The sequence below is a fragment of the Ctenopharyngodon idella genome, chromosome 3 (genome assembly GCF_019924925.1).
Source record: "Ctenopharyngodon idella isolate HZGC_01 chromosome 3, HZGC01, whole genome shotgun sequence".
In the NCBI taxonomy this organism is placed as follows: domain Eukaryota; kingdom Metazoa; phylum Chordata; class Actinopteri; order Cypriniformes; family Xenocyprididae; genus Ctenopharyngodon; species Ctenopharyngodon idella.
In genome coordinates, this window is record NC_067222.1 from 30,094,962 (window position 1) to 30,110,927 (window position 15,966).

General features: G+C 36.3%; 2 protein-coding genes across 8 annotated transcripts; both read right to left on the reverse strand.

Annotated features, from left to right (window-relative positions):
- Positions 1-200: 200 nt before the first annotated feature.
- kat7a (K(lysine) acetyltransferase 7a) lies at positions 201-10,493 on the reverse strand. 7 transcript variants are annotated; one of them, XM_051886371.1, is made up of 15 exons: positions 10,246-10,493; positions 8,541-8,682; positions 8,102-8,281; positions 6,380-6,613; positions 5,647-5,729; positions 5,479-5,565; positions 5,239-5,328; positions 5,033-5,143; positions 3,895-4,086; positions 3,698-3,787; positions 3,444-3,584; positions 3,260-3,353; positions 2,868-3,014; positions 1,292-1,398; positions 201-1,200 (listed from the first exon to the last, which is right to left on the reverse strand). In XM_051886371.1, the coding sequence occupies exons 1-15, from the start codon at positions 10,258-10,260 to the stop codon at positions 1,102-1,104; spliced, it is 1,812 nt and encodes a 603-aa protein (XP_051742331.1). In that variant the 5' UTR covers positions 10,261-10,493; the 3' UTR covers positions 201-1,101. The 7 variants fall into 7 exon arrangements, with proteins under 7 accessions (XP_051742331.1, XP_051742332.1, XP_051742330.1 ...); XM_051886372.1 differs by having other exon boundaries at positions 5,054-5,143; positions 6,365-6,613; XM_051886370.1 differs by having other exon boundaries at positions 6,365-6,613.
- A 373-nt stretch (positions 10,494-10,866) lies between these two features.
- Positions 10,867-14,250, reverse strand: g6pc1b (glucose-6-phosphatase catalytic subunit 1b). Its single transcript, XM_051886384.1, has 5 exons — positions 13,149-14,250; positions 12,845-12,954; positions 12,654-12,753; positions 12,106-12,221; positions 10,867-12,028 (listed from the first exon to the last, which is right to left on the reverse strand). The coding sequence occupies exons 1-5, from the start codon at positions 13,364-13,366 to the stop codon at positions 11,511-11,513; spliced, it is 1,062 nt and encodes a 353-aa protein (XP_051742344.1). The 5' UTR covers positions 13,367-14,250; the 3' UTR covers positions 10,867-11,510.
- Positions 14,251-15,966: the final 1,716 nt, after the last annotated feature.

Below are 15,966 nucleotides of genomic sequence, written 5' to 3' on the forward strand. Positions count from 1 at the left end.
TATATATATATATATATATATATATTTATTAAGTGTCAGTGCTTTTTTTCTTGTCCAGACAATAGTAGTCAATGGTAACCAAGACTGTTTGGTTACCAACATTCTTCCAAATATCTTCTTTTGTGATTTGTGTGAGTAAATGATGCAAGAATTTTCTCCATTGTTTATTAATATTTATCCAATTAACCCACAGAGCTTCATCAATTTAAACAGTGACTAAATTTATTTTGGTGGAGAGACAGAAAATCAAGTGCAACACATGCTACTGACATATTATAGTATAGTCTGTGTTAAATCCACTATGTGGAGTTTACAAGTGCATCATGGTAATTCTATGAGCTAAATTAAGCTATTGTACCTGCTCACAAATTACACACTTGCTGCAATATATAGCCAAGACATGCTATAAACTAAGTAAAGCTTCCACTTAATAGTTTTTGTTGTAGACCTTTGAAAAAATATTACTAGACAATGAAGGGTAAATATATCACATTTACTGCAATGTGTCTGTTCCAAAATACAAGTTAGACTCACTTGAGCTAATAAAATATTCTTTTTACTTAGTGCAATGACTTTGGCTAATGTCAAATAGGGCTGGGAATACATATCTGGTTAAAAGGAATTTAAAAAAAGAAATAAGAAGCCAATTAGAAGAGTATGGCTCTTCAGCTCACAAAACCATCAGTGGTAGAAACACTATAATTTTTTTTTTTTTTTCACATAAATATTTAACAGTCAAATAGTCTCTAAAATAAAGAGATGCAATAGATTTTTTTTTTTTTTCCTGTGACTAAAAACAACAGTAAAAACAATTGCCATTTGAGTATCAAACACTGGTACTCAAATCGAAATAAGTTAGCTGATAAGATCTATAATGCATGTTGAAATGTGTTAACCATATTTCAAAAAACTAGAATAGGACAGTTAAGGTAGTTCGAAATGTTCTAACTGCATCATGTGACAAACACGATAAAGTTAGGATTGCAGCCTTACTTGTAACTTACTGTAAAAGAAAATGCTTTCCTATTTGTTAAGCTTTTCTAATAGTGACCAAGACCTGCTAAACTACAGCAAACAGTGAAGAGCATGCAGGTTATTGTCTTATGTTCCTTTGGGTGGGCTCCACTTCAAGGCCGTAGGGTCAATAGTCTTGCTGCTTCCACGTTTTGCCTCTTTGGTTTTCCAATCATCGATCAGATCCTAAAGATCATTCAATCATTTAGATGCATTAAAAACCACTAAAATAGATGAATGATTACTAAAATCACTACATACATTACATTACAATTACCTGTCTTTTTAAGATCAGGTGCTTCCCTTTCCAGTACTTCAGCATCTGGAGTGACTGTAAAGTGCTGACAATGTCTACAGGATTGACAGCTGTTTCTTGACTGATTTCTGCTCCCAAGTGTTAATATATGACAAAGAAAGAAAACAATGAGAGGAAAATCACTATTTAGAATTAAATGTTAATGATAACAATAAAAGAAGAAAATACATGACCATTCAAAAGTTTGGGGTCGCTAAGACTTTTTTAATGAATTTCAAAGAAGTCTCTTCTGCTCACCAAGGCTTCATTTATTTGATCAAAAATACAGTAAAACTGTGAAATATTATTACAATTTAAAATCATTGTTTTCTATTTGAATATATTTAAAATAAAATGTAATTCCTGTGATGGCAAAGCTGAATTTTCAGCATCATTACTCCAGTCTTCAGTGTCACATGATCCTTCAGAAATCTGTCTATTATGATCAAGAAACATTTATTATTATCAATTTTGAAAATAGTTGTGCTCCTTAAAGGGTTAGTTCACCCAAAAATGAAATTTCTGTCATTAATTACTCACCCTTATGTCGTTCCACACCCGTAAGACCTTCGTTCATCTTCAGAACACAAATTAAGATATTTTTGATAAAATCCGATGGCTCAGTGAGGCCTCCATTGACAGCAAGATAATTAACACGTTCAGATGCCCAGAAAGCTACTAAAGACGTATTTAAAACAGTTCATGTGAGTACAGTGGTTCAATCTTAATGTTATGAAGCAACAAGAATACTTTTTGTGCACCAAAAAAACAAAATAATGACTTTATTCAACAATATCTAGTGATGGGCGATTTCAAAACACATCTTCATGAAGCTTCGAAGCTTCACAAATCTTTTGTTTCGAATCAGTGGTTCGGAGCGCGTATCAAACTGCCAAAGTCATGTGATTTCAGTAAACGAGGCTTTGTTGCGTCATAAGTGTTTCGAAACGTTATGAAATTTCAATAGTTCACGTGACTTTGTCAGTTTGATACACGCTCCGAACCACTGATTCAAAACAAAAGATTCGTAAAGCTTCGAAACTTCTTGAAGCAGTGTTTTGAAATCAGCCATCACTAGATATTGTTGAATAAAGTTGTTATTTGTTTTTTTTTGGTGCACAAAAAGTATTCTAACCACTGTAGTCACATGAACTGTTTAAAATACGTCTATAGTAGCTTTCTGGGCATCTGAAAGTGTTAATTATCTTGCTCTCAATAGAAGCCTCACTGAGCCATTGGATTTTATCAAAAATATCTTAATTTTTGTTCTGAAGATGAACAAAGGTCTTACGGGTGTGGAACGGCATGAGGTTGAGTAATTAAATGACAGAAATTTCATTTTTAGGTGAACTAACCCTTTAAATATTTTTGTGGAAACCAAAAATTCAAATTCAAATAAGAACAGCATTTATTTGAAATAGAAATCTTTTGTAACATTATTAATGTCTTTACTGTCACTTTAGATCAATTTAATACATCCTTGCTGGATGAAACTAATAATGTCTTTCTTTCTGACCCCCAATTTTTGAACAGTAGTGCATGATGCAACACTAAGTACCTTTAATGGAGATTTCTTTGCCCTGGAAGTTGTGCAGGTAGCGCAGGAGCACTTCTTTCCAGTAGCTCCTGTAACTGATGAGGCCGAGATCAGACAGAGGCCGCTCAGGAGAGCCAACCTTCTCCTCTACTTTGGACAGCAGATAACCTGTGCAGACAACAGCCATTCACTTGTTCATCTTTTCCATTAATTACAGCATCCAAAAAAAGTGCACTTGATCACACAGTAAAGGAGCTATTTTAACACATTCTTTGCCTTTTAAAAAATAGCATAACATAAATTATGTATACTATGGTTGCAACTGTAACTTTAACATCACCAATCTTTTGTTTAAGCTTAAACATAGAAATGATAAAACACAGATATAAAAGATCGAGATCTTCTGCACTCACTGAAATCAATCAGCATCTTGCCATAACCCTGCCTCATATACTGTGGCATGGTCAGGATGCAGGAGACATTGTAGTTCAGGAATGAATTCTTTTCCTAAATCCAAATACATATTTTGATTACCACAAAAGCATCACTTGGCAAGGTAACTGAAGTTTTGGTGCATTGGATTCATTAACAGAGTACCTTGGAGAAGTATCCTACAAGATGGCAGCCGGTATTGTCAGCTTCAGTCATCACATAGAAGAGGAACGGCTCCACATCGTAGTACAGTGTTTTGTGGTCCAGGAAGAGTTTGGCAAGCAGGCACAGGTTTTGGCAATAAATCTGCAAATGGAAAATGCCAGTGTCAGTGTGGCAGAATCACAAATTAATGTGGCCTGACTGATAGCCAATTTAAAGTTGTCAAACAAAATCAAGAGTCCTGGCGGAACATCTACCTTGTTCTTTTTTCCATCCACTTCAAAAACAGATATAGCCCCTTTTCTGTAAATCTCATCACCTGGTGGATGTTTCCACACACATTTGGCCTGATTGCAATTGAAATCAGAGAGAGGTGTAAGTGTGAATGCAAAAAAACATCAAAATTGAAGAGTCCGTTATTAACTGTTATTAACTGAACATGTGAAAATGTTACCATGTGACGTCGCAGAATAGTCTGACTCTTCATGTATTTTAGGCAGAACTCGCACATGTAGAGACGGCCAAGGCGGGCGTACTCTTCGGGGTATGGCGAGTGGTACCAGGTGTCCAACTCGTAGCGGCCAAACACAATGGCCTTTATCATGTTGCCGCCCTCTGTGACCTGTCCCTCGAGCCGGAGTTTTTCCTGCAAGGACCAATGAAGGGTGGGAGAAACACAGGTCTGACTAAAGGGAATGACCACACTGAGTTAGAAAGAAAAAACCCTGAAGCCTACCACAGAAGATTCACATGTGAATGAGGAGGTTGAGGACGCATCGAGAGTTACGCTACCGTTCAAAAACTTGGGGTCAGTACGATTTTTTTTAAAGAAGGAAATTAATACTTTTATTCAGCAAGGATGCATTAAAACAATCAGCAGTGACAATAAAGACGTTTATATGTTTTAAAATACATTCAAATATAAACAGTTCTTTTAAATTGCAATATTATATGATTGTTTTTGCGTTTTTTTTAATCAGATAAATGTAGCCTTGGTGAGCATAAAAGACTTCTTTCAATAACATTTAAAAAAAATCGTAGCAACCCTCAAACTATTGAATGGAAGTGTACATTTTCAGAGACTGTCCTAATTATTAACAGAAGGCAATGTAGAAATTAAAGTTAAGAAAGAAATCAGCAGGAGAAAACGAGAAGGTGCATGTAATGTCAACTCAAGTTAAAATTATTCTTTTCTCTTAAAGGAACAGTTCAACAATTCTGTCATTACTTACACACCTTGTTGTTCTAAATTATTTTTTTTAGTCCAGCTCTAAAAGATAACGGCATACAGGTTTGAAATGTCATGGTGGTTAGTAAATGACAGAATTTCCATTTTTGGAGCTGTCCCTTTAAGGAAAGTTGGTCTTGGCAGGACAGATAAAGTATTGTGCCCTAAAACTTTGAATGACACTCCATGCTACAAATGAGAGAATGGCAATAATGTGGAGGCTACAGTGGAAAAGAGTCCATTGGATATCCCAGAATTCAGTGGTGCAAAGGCTCATCCTACCTGTGATCTTTACAGATTCATGAAAAAGAGAGGGGAAAGGAGAAAACAAGAGGGCGAAATTGTGATGGGTCTTCTCTCTTACAAGATCATCCGAAGCACGTGCCTGGGCTTTTCTAAACAGCTCCAGGTCATAGTCACTTGTGATGTTCTCCAGTAGAGGCTCACGACTGCTGCCATGGGACGCTCTGTGCTCCTGGAAAGAGACAAACAAGAGCTCAGAGATTGATACATGCATCTGCTAAGGGATGTCATCATTCTTTCTTCATATATGGAGCGTGTGACACCCACCGTGTACTTGTCTTTTTGCGAAACAGAGTTTCTCTTCCTCCTCATCTCTGTCACCTTTTCCTTATACCGCAGCTGTCTCTCTGTCTGGGCCTGGAGGGGTGGTAACTCAGAGAATGTGAGTGCTAGAAACTATTTCATTAAAACTGCACATAAAACCTGAATGTCATACAACAGGGATCATCACTAGGGCACGTATTGGTTCAAGAGTGAGGACGTTAAATACTTGGTGTGCTGCTTTACCTGTTGCCGAGCGGAATGGCGGTTCTCATCCTGCCGCTGTGATAGCGTCCTCTCATCCACATGTTTGTCTCGAGAGCTTGCCTTCACCTGAGTAAAATGTTTGATTTCTTCAGCAAAATATAATCTGGCTAAAGGTTTAGTCCAAAAAATGGTAATAATAACCCTTACCTTACACTCATCTGCTGAAAGGTTATGGTACAGTGGACATCCAGATATTGAAAAGTGCCTTTCATGTTTCCCTGTCAAATGTCCTGAAAGAAGAATGAAGGTTGAATTTAAATATTTGAGTGTTTAAATACTGTATTAAAAAAGTCTGTACACAAAACATAAATAAAAACAATATTAATACATAAATGAATAACATAAAATACAATACCATTCAAAAGTTTGGAGCAGTAAGTTTATTCAGCAAGGACACATTAAATTGATCAAAAATGGACAGTAAAGACATTCATGTTACAAAAGGTATCTATTCATCAAAGAATCCTGAAAAAAAAAAATGCAGTTTCCACAAAAAAATAAAAATAAATAAATAAATAAATAAAAATCAAGCAGCTCAACACTGTTTTCAACACTGATAATAATAATAAATGTTTCTTGAGCAGCATATTAGAATGATTTCTGAAGGATCATGTGACACTGAAGACTGAAGAGTAATGATGCTGAAAATTCAGCTTTGACATCACAGGAATAAATTACATTTTAAAATATATTAAATTAGAAAACAGGTATTTCGAATTGTAATTTTTTTTTTTACTGTATTTTGGATCAAATAAATGCAGCCTTGGTGAGCACTACAGATTTCTTTCACAAGCATTAAAAATTCATTTCGACCCCAAACTTTTGAATGGTATTGTAAATATTCTTAAAAATTAAAACAGAGGACCTGGAATCCAATTACCAAGTGAATTACAACCAGGTGTGGGGCACTTCATGTTAAAGTTGTAGCTCTCATGAAAGCGCCGTCTTTTGGGCCGGTGAGCAAGGCCGGATTCTTTCAGTGACAGTTCCTTTGCCAGGCTCTCATCATGAGACACATTTGGGCTGGACATGTCAATGTCAGACTCAGAGGAAGGAGCGTTGCCTGTGGGCGTCCTGGGTGGGGACTCGTCATGGTCTGCGCTTTGTTTAATGTCTGGATGACCAACACAACAGAAAACCGGACCATATAAGGTATATTCTAATCATTACATGAAAACTAAATATAAATGAAAACTGCAATAACTGTGTAACTAACTACATAGGAAAGGGAGAATGAAACAAAACTATAACAAGAGGAGGTTAAAGTGAAGGTATAGCTAACTACATACAAGTACAAAGCACATCTCTTGAATGTAGAGATTACAATATCGATCATATTTATCAGTAACCTACAGTATAAAAATTCATTATATGATGATCAATCTTGTTAAAATAACTGGGTTGAATATTTATACAATTTTGATTGTTGTCCAAGCATGATTTAATGACGATATTACGCTTTTTTTACTTTCTCCAGACAAATTTTAATACATTTATATAAATTTCAACTTATTTTTAAAATATACTTCAAATGTAACTAATTTCAAAAGGCAGGATGCATTTGAAATGCAACCTAGGGTAGTTTTATTGATGCTTGAGGCAAAATATTTTAAAAAACAGATTAAACTGAGTTAACTATTTTAGGGTGTTTATTTGTTGTTTGTTTATGTATTTGTTAACAAAATTAAACAAATAGAGAGTGGTGCATATGAATTCAAATGATAGCAAATGACAACGGGAAAAAAAATTGGCAAAAGCTACAGAATAACATGAAATGATATATTAAGAAAGTTCAATCAATTACTTAATTCAATTTGTATCGATTAACAAAGAATTATGAAAATGATGTAAACTACTGTTCAAAAGTCTGGGGTCGCTAAGATTTTTTATGTTTTTGAAAGAAGTCTCTTAAGGCTTCATTTATTTGATTAAAAATACAGTAAAAACAGAAATATTGTGAAATATTTTTACAATTTTAAAAAAGTAAGTGTATTTATTGTATTTATTGCGTTTTCTATTTAATATATTTTAAAAGGTAATTTATTCCTGTGATGGCAAAGCTGAATTTTCAGCATCATTACTCCAGTCTTCAGTGTCACATGATCCTCCAGAAATCACTCTTAATGTATTGATTTGCTGCTCAAGAAACACTTTCTTACTATTATCATCATTGTTGATATGATTAATTATTAAATTATATCAAAACATTTGCACTAAATATTTTTGTGGAAACCATGATACTTTTTTCAGGATTCTTTGATGAACAGAAAGTTCAATAAAACCGCATTTATTTGAAACAGAAAACTTTTTTTTAACATTATAAATGTCACTTTTAATCAATTTAATGCATCCTTGCCAAATAAAAGTATTAATTTCTTTCAAAAATGTAATCTAACTGACCCCCAACTTTTGAATCCTAAAGAAACTCATGAAAAAGCTCATGTTGTGTAAAGTTAACATGTTTTATGATCTGTGACAAAAAAACAAAACAAAACAAAAAAAAAGATAAAATGAAGAGAAGCACATGTGAGCAGAGCTAAGCATGGAGATACTCAAATGAGGGAAGGCATGAGTGAAGAACCATGCGGTTTTCTCCTCCTACCCCTCTCTGAGATTTCCCCATGCTGCTCCGTGTCTGAGCCAGAAGAGCGACTCTGCCGCAAGGGGTATTTCTTGGGCGAGACTGTCACCCCCTGCTGTTGACTACGAGTCACACGACGGGTGGAATAGTTCACCACCTCCTCTGAAACCGGGGCAGAAGGGTTCCCCACAGGACTGGAATCTAGAAACAAAGCTCTCAGGTTTGTTCGTTCATTCTTTTCTTTTTTGTTCTTCACCCATCACGCTTTCTACCTATCAACCCATCACCTATTGGTGCAAGATTACAATTATTTTTATTTTATTTTGGGGCAAGTAAAATCACATGATAATTTCATAATTCCTATAGCCCAATGAAAAAGTAAATCATACTTTTACAGAAGAGTTCTTAGTAATATGTATAGCAATGCCTGCTCCTATCAGAACAACGTCTCGTGTCCTACCTTGTGAGTTACGGCTGAGTCTCAGAGAGGATCGAGTGAGGCGGGTGTTTCTAACGGTGTGGGTGTCACTCTCTGAGCTGTCTGTGTGCTCAGCAGAAAAATCTGAATCCTCTGTACCTTCAGAGCTACTGCCCGCATTTCTCTAAGAGTCAGAAACATCAAAAACCTCTTGGTCACTGAATACAAATGTGACTCTGGACCACAAAACCAGTCATAAGTCGCACGGGTATATTTGTAGCAATAGCCAACAATACATTGTACAGGTCAAAATTATCGATTTTTCTTTTATGCCAAAAATCATTAGGATATTAAGTAAAGATCACGTTCCATGAAGATATTTTGTAAATTTCTTACTGTGAATATATCAAAAAATTATTTTTGTGAGTGGATATGCGTTGCTAAGGACTTCATTTGGAGAAATTTAACAGTGATTTTCTCAATATTTTGATTTTTTTTGCACCCTCAGATTCCAGATTTTCAAAAGTTGTATCTTGGCCAAATATTGTCCTAATCTAACAAACCACACATCAATGGAAAACTTATTTATTCAGCTTTCAGATGTGTGATGTATAAATCTCAATTTCAAAAAATTGACCCTTATGACTGGTTTTGTGGTCCAGGGTCACAAATTTGATCTTTTTGTTGTTATACAGACACTGATTCAAATGAGCTAAAATGACTTTTAAAAGGATGGCAAGCTTATTCATGAAAATGAATACTTAATACTGTTAATTAGGGTAACTTAAGTGTAACAAAAAATAAAATAGTTCCACTTGACCTGTGACAATGACCCTGGTGAGTTTCTTTTTTTAGTTTAATTACACAGACCCAGGGTGCTCCAAGTGGTCCATTAATACTAACCTAATTCTAACTACTGATCTGCATTATATAATTTAGTAATATTTGTTCATATTCTTTATAAAACTTAAAAATATAAACTTTATTATATTATCTTCAATAAAAGAAAATTATACTAATAAATTGTTACTGAGCTTTTTTACACTGGGGTCCCCCGGTTTGACGGACTTGACTGGTTTGCCCCTGGTTTTAACTAGATTAATATAAAGATGGGTGTACAATGAACCAAAATCCAATAAAAATGTAATGGGCTCTGATGCTTTTAACACCCTTGGTTTGTAACTAGTTTCAGGATGTCCCTCACTCCTCAAGCTCACAAAAATATTTAATCCTGATAGTAAATATTGCATTATCAGCATGAATGAAAGCATACGATAATAGGTAATTACAATGACTTTAGGCAGTTTCCTTGTATCACAACAATACAAGTCTGAACTGATGGTACAATAAATATCAATTATTTGAGACTGTATTTTATTTATTAATATTAAGCTTAAAATATACAAACCTTTATTTTGTATTTTTTATAAAGTATGTGTGTTTATTAAAGGCAGGAAGTAACGTATTTAGTAATTACACAGATAAGTTCCAATTAACTGGTACATTTCGAGCCAAAACTTTATAGTTTTGGTAACCATCTACACATTCCCCACATTAACACTAACAAATTAACTTGCAAAAAAGATTAGACACAGTCATTTGCTAACGACGACTCCGACGGCGCCCATGCAAACTGCTGGGTCTCGTGTATATCTGAAAGGAGCGGACTACACACGAACACACAGGTGTGTGTGATGCGAGCGCTGTATAAGCATGTGCGCAGCTGGCCTGTAGGACGCACTCATACCTTCCGCCGCGGCATAGCGCTTCTCCAAGACTCTTCCTCACTGCAGCCGATTCACACGGTTTAGTTTCGGCTTGATTTCTTCATACGGTTAGATCGAATAAACTTGCCGATGGCCGCATAAGTGATGTGTTCCTGTGGAAGTGAGGGAAACATTAATTAGGCAAGAGGAAACACAATTTTATCTCTGACAACCGCGGGTCATGACTGCGCGCGTCTGTTTACACTCAACACTTCCGGTAGAAAAATCTAATGTAAAGGTCTCACGGAAAATGATAAACACGAGGAAGTAACTATTATTATGAAATAGACATGGACGATTTATTTATAGGTATTATATTTCTTAACTGTTTACAAATGTTTACCAAGTAAAAACACAGAGAAAAGTGATATATTACCGTTGTGCAGTTCCTCTGTTAATACTTCCGTCGCTAGATGGCGATACTGATTCGTAATGTCACTGATGATGAAGACCTTCAGTGTCTATTTATTTATGGTTTTCATCGTTGAGTTTGATTTTCTAAAGGTTTTTGGAACTCAGTTTGACTACATTTAATACACTTACTTTACCATAGTCGATGACAAATCGATGCCAAATATAAAATTGTGAAACGTATCACCCAGTTATGCACAATATATCATCGTATGTTTATTGTTCAAGCTCAATTAAAAACAAACAAACAAACAAAAAAACTGTTCGATGATTCATAATAGTTACCAGGTTACCAGGGCTAGTTGTCACACTTTTTACTGCAGTGAATATCTCTCAGAGTAGGTTTATTTTTGAAAGTCAATTTCTATGCGGGCGCATTGAACAAACATTTGCCTTTTAAAGAGAGGCATGCTGTCACACAAAATGGGGTAAGTTTCACAACCGAACCTTGAACAGCCAAATATGAATAAGCAAAATTTAAACAGTAAAACAATTATTATAAAACACAAAACAATTCATATGAGCAAAAATATAAAAAGTAACACACAAACATATCAAACGATTATGTTGGCTAGCAAATATTTAAAATACTGTTTAATACATACATTTTTGACTGAAAACTTCATCAGATATAGCTCTTTGATCTCTTTCATTCGTGCCATTTATATTATTTATAATACTTAATTATATATTATAAGTATCATAGGATAGGCCTATTCTGATGATATCTTTGCTTTAAAAAGCATATAAAGTAATATTTTGTTTTCTAGAATAATACAAAAGGGCAAAGTGAGGAAAATAGTAAATACAGACTTAATTAGCAAAAATAAGAATTTTATTGTGCTTTTATTCTGTTGTATACATTTGCTAATGTGCTTATGCAGTAAGGTACAAAACTTATAGTGGTTAGAGGCACAGTGGCGCCCTTACAAAAAGAAAGGGCATAGAAGAGAGCATGAGTGCTAGTCGGTGGTCTGAATGAGTCCAAGAGGCTCAGGAGTGGCAGTGTTGCTGCTGTACAGGTCAATCTGTAAATGGCGCTGTTTCCACAGCTCTTGTTTTTCTCCAGATCACCATGACTAGGCAAATGGAGGCTCAGCCCTAGGCCGAACAGGGCGCCAGTGTTGCGGAGGAGGCCAGCAAAGGGTGTGGTGTCCAGATGGACCCATTCAGACTGAATGCACCACTTCTGTGCCTTCATTAGGCTCCAGTAGGGGTCTATTGAAGCAGCATCCAACAAAGCATAAAGCCCCAGCGCAACAAACACGAGACAGAGGATGGTGTGCACATAACCCTTCAAGCTTGCTGAATAGATCCAGGACACTCTATTAAAAGCCTTGGCCACAGCAATTCCTGTATAGTGAAAGTAAGAGATCTTGTATGTAATTTTAAAAGGCAGACTAATATGAAAAGCGTATTGTGCAACTGACCCGAAACAACTCCAGCAAAGACCTGATGTGGGAAATGAGCTGCAATGAAGACTCGAGAAAGACTGACACACACCTGCACACCCCAGAAAAGAGCCCAAAGAAGACCCTGCAAGCACCTATATGGCACAAATGCAAAGGAAGAAGAAAGTTTACTATTAGTATTAAACAGCTAAACATTGACATTGACATGAAGAGCCTGGTTATTCTTCAAAATGACCTTGACTATCTTTGCGTGAGTAATGGGCCCATTGTCTAACCAAAATAAACTGCATGTTTGCAATATACAACTTGATATGGTGATAAAACAGCTGCTAAGATAAATGAGTTTACAAGCTAATGAGGTATTTCCATCTGGCTGGAAGTCAGGGAAGATACCGTAGATTGTGATATGTTGTGCTAAGTCCCCAGACAAAGCTCTTTCCTTCCTTTTTATCTCAGTTGTTTTGGAGGATTTCTTGTGATTCAGTCTAGTATTATCTTATAAATGAAGTCTTACTGAGTACTATATCTAAAGGGGGAAGGAAGAAAAACAGGACAGAATCCCTTACCATCTTTTTAGGGCATCACATCCCTGCAAAATCGGCAGCAGTGATGTGATCATGGCATAGTACACCCCTGCAGCTCCCATTGCATGACCTGAGGGACTTCCTAGAAGAGCAGACAGAAACTGCTGTGAAATCTGCTTTTGATTTAGTGTGTTGGTTGGTCTATAAAATGAGAACCATCAGGAGACACTCACCGGGGCCAGTCTCGCAGGTCATGGGGAACTGTTTGATTTGTGGTAGAGTCAAGTTGCCATAATAAACCGTTTCTTTAACCCACCAATAAGGACGCTCACCAAACATGAGCCTGTTTAATGATTTAATAAGTAGATCCGATTAGAAGGAATTTCATGAAGATAAATTCATTACATTACAAACAGATGTTCAATATTGAGAGATTGCTTTGTTTTTTGATAGTTCTATTATTTGCTTTCAATCAGGCTCATCTTCTAAAAGGGTATTCCTGGATATTTACAGAAAACAATATCATTTAACACTTACCATTTGAGGACTAAGTTGAGCCAGTCTCCCACAACAGCAACCCAGACAAGCTTTACTCCCACTGCTGATTGTAGGTGGAACCAGATGGGAAAAAAGACTAAAAATGTTGTACGCAGGTCTGCCACAGTAGACACAAACGTAAACCAGCTTTGGGCATGCCCATAATGCGTCTGCAGGTATAACGTACTGCTAATCCCATACCCATACAAGACTTCCATTACTACTGTCAGTCTGCTATAAAACAACAGTATTATGGATCTTCATTCTCAGTCTTTGGATAACGTTGTCAGTCTCAGCGGGCACAAGTCACTATTTGTAAAATCTTATCATGTTGTTTTCAGTGACTTGAATCCAGAGTGTCATGCGACGACCAACATGAATTCAGTCTGCTCCTTTTATCCATCCTCTCAGTTGCCTAGTCACTGGGCGCCACCTGAGCTTTGGACTCTCTGGAGTAAATAGAGTGAAAATTGTCTCCAAACATTAAACGCCAGTCATTAAAGGGGTCCTGTGTTGTGCGTGTGTGTAAAGTGGCAGGTTTTGGCCGCTAAATTTAGCTCTCGATTACGAGAAAGACACTTGCTAGGTGACGACATTCATGCCTGTGGACACGTAGGGCTCCTGACTCTTTGTCCTCTGAGGTTGTTTGTTACTATAATATACAAGTTATGTATAAAGGTTGGAGTCTGTAAGATTTTTTAATGTTTTTGAAAAGTATCTTGCGCTCACCAAAACAGCATTTACAGCATTTCAAAAATACAGTAAAACAGTCATATTGTAAAATATTATTACAATTTACTGTTTTCTAACTGTTATTATAAAATGGTTAGTTCCTGTCCTTGATTCTGATTGGTCAATAGCTGTGTTTTATTCATGATAAAACACGGCTATGACCGCTTCACCCAACGGTTCTGTGTATCACTACACAACACCCTTAGCAACCACTCTTAGCAATGTAAACTGTATGTTCTCAATTTATATTGTTCATTGAAGCTTACTGTATTATGTAGAAGAGTATTGTGAGAAAGAGATCAAGTGAGCGAGTTTATTAGCTGCATTCAGATTTAGCATTTCCTTCAGGTCAGTCCTATGTTCATAATAAAAATCTGTTTAAATGTCCGATGTATTATCTTGTCCTTTTAACAGTTAAGGGGTTTTCCTGTGACTGACAGTACTAGTCAAAGCATTTGTCAGTTGTGTCTTGTTCCGTGTTCGGAACAATTCTGTCTTTTCAATGTAAAAGTCTACTAAGTGACACACTCATAAAGACAGTCTTTGCTGCCATCTAATGGCGTAATAATGTAACTTCTGTTGCTGTTCACGGTCAGGGACTATTTTTTCCGGCGGAAGGAAGGCTTTAGTGAAAGTTTTCCTTCATGAAAGTTGCATTGATACATATTTCTGGCTTTAATATTTGTATTGTGTGGTAACCGTTTTATAAAAGCAATAAGGTACTCGAGGCTAATGCTGTATCGTGAATAAGTGACAGCTGAACTCCACTTCACGTTGTGCCTAACAACGTCCTTCAGCCACGACTTATTCACGATACAGCACAGCCTCTCGTACCTTATTGCTTACATATATTTAAAAATGTAATTCATTCCTGTGTTGGATTAGATACTGAAATCCAGTCTTCAGTGTCACATGATTCTTTAGAAATCATTCATATGCTGATCTGCTGCTCAAGAAACATTTATTATAATTAACAATGTAATAAACAGAAATGAATAAGTTGCTGAATAAGTTAAAAACAAACAACAACAAAAAATTACTGACCCCAAACTTTTGAACAGTAGTGTGTATATACAGGTGCTGGTCATATAATTAGAATATCGTGAAAAAGTTCATTTTTTTATTGTAAATTATTTTAAAAAATGAAACTTTCATATATTCTAGATTCCCTACATGTAAAGTAAAACATTTCAAAAGTTTTTTTTTTTACATTTGTTGATTAGAGCGTACAGCTAATGAAAGTCCAAAATCCAGTATCTCAAAATATTAGAATATTTACATTTGAGTTTCATTAAATGACCATCCCTACAGTATAAATTCCGGGTATCTTTTGTTCTTTGAAACCACACTAATGGGGAAGACTGCTGACTTGGCAATGGTCCAGGAGACAATCATTGACACCCTCCACAAAGAGAGTAAGTCACAGAAGGTCATTACTGAATGGGGTGGCTGTTTACAGAGTGTATATCAAAGCATATTAAATGCAAAGTTGACTGGAAGGAAGAAATTGGGTAGGCAAAGGTGCACAAGCAACAGGGATGACCGCAAGCTTGAGAATACTGTCAAGTAAAGCCAATTCAAACACTTGGGAGAGCTTCACAATGAGTAGAATGAAGCCGGAGTCAGCGCATCAAGAGTCACCACACTCAGACATCTTCAGGAAAAGGACTACCAAGCCACTTCTGAACCAGAGACAACGTCAGAAGCATCTTACCTGGGCTAAAGAGAAAAAGAACTGGACAGTGAACAGTGGTTGAAAGTCCTCTTTTCAGATAAAAGTAAATTTTGCATTTCATGTTGAAATCATGGTCCTAGAGTCTGAAGGAAGACTGGAGAGGCACAGAATCCAAGCTGCTTGAAGTCTAGTGTGAAGTTTCTGAAGTCAATAATGATTTGGGGGGGCCGTGACGTCTGCTGGTGTTGGTCCATTGTGTTTTATCAAGTGCAAAGTCAATGCAGCCATCTTCCAGGAGATTTTGGAGCACTTTATGCTTCCATCTGCTGACAAGCTTTATGGAGATGCTGATTTCCTTTTCCAGCAGGACTTTAGCACCTGCCCACAGTGCATGGTCTTGCTGACCATGAT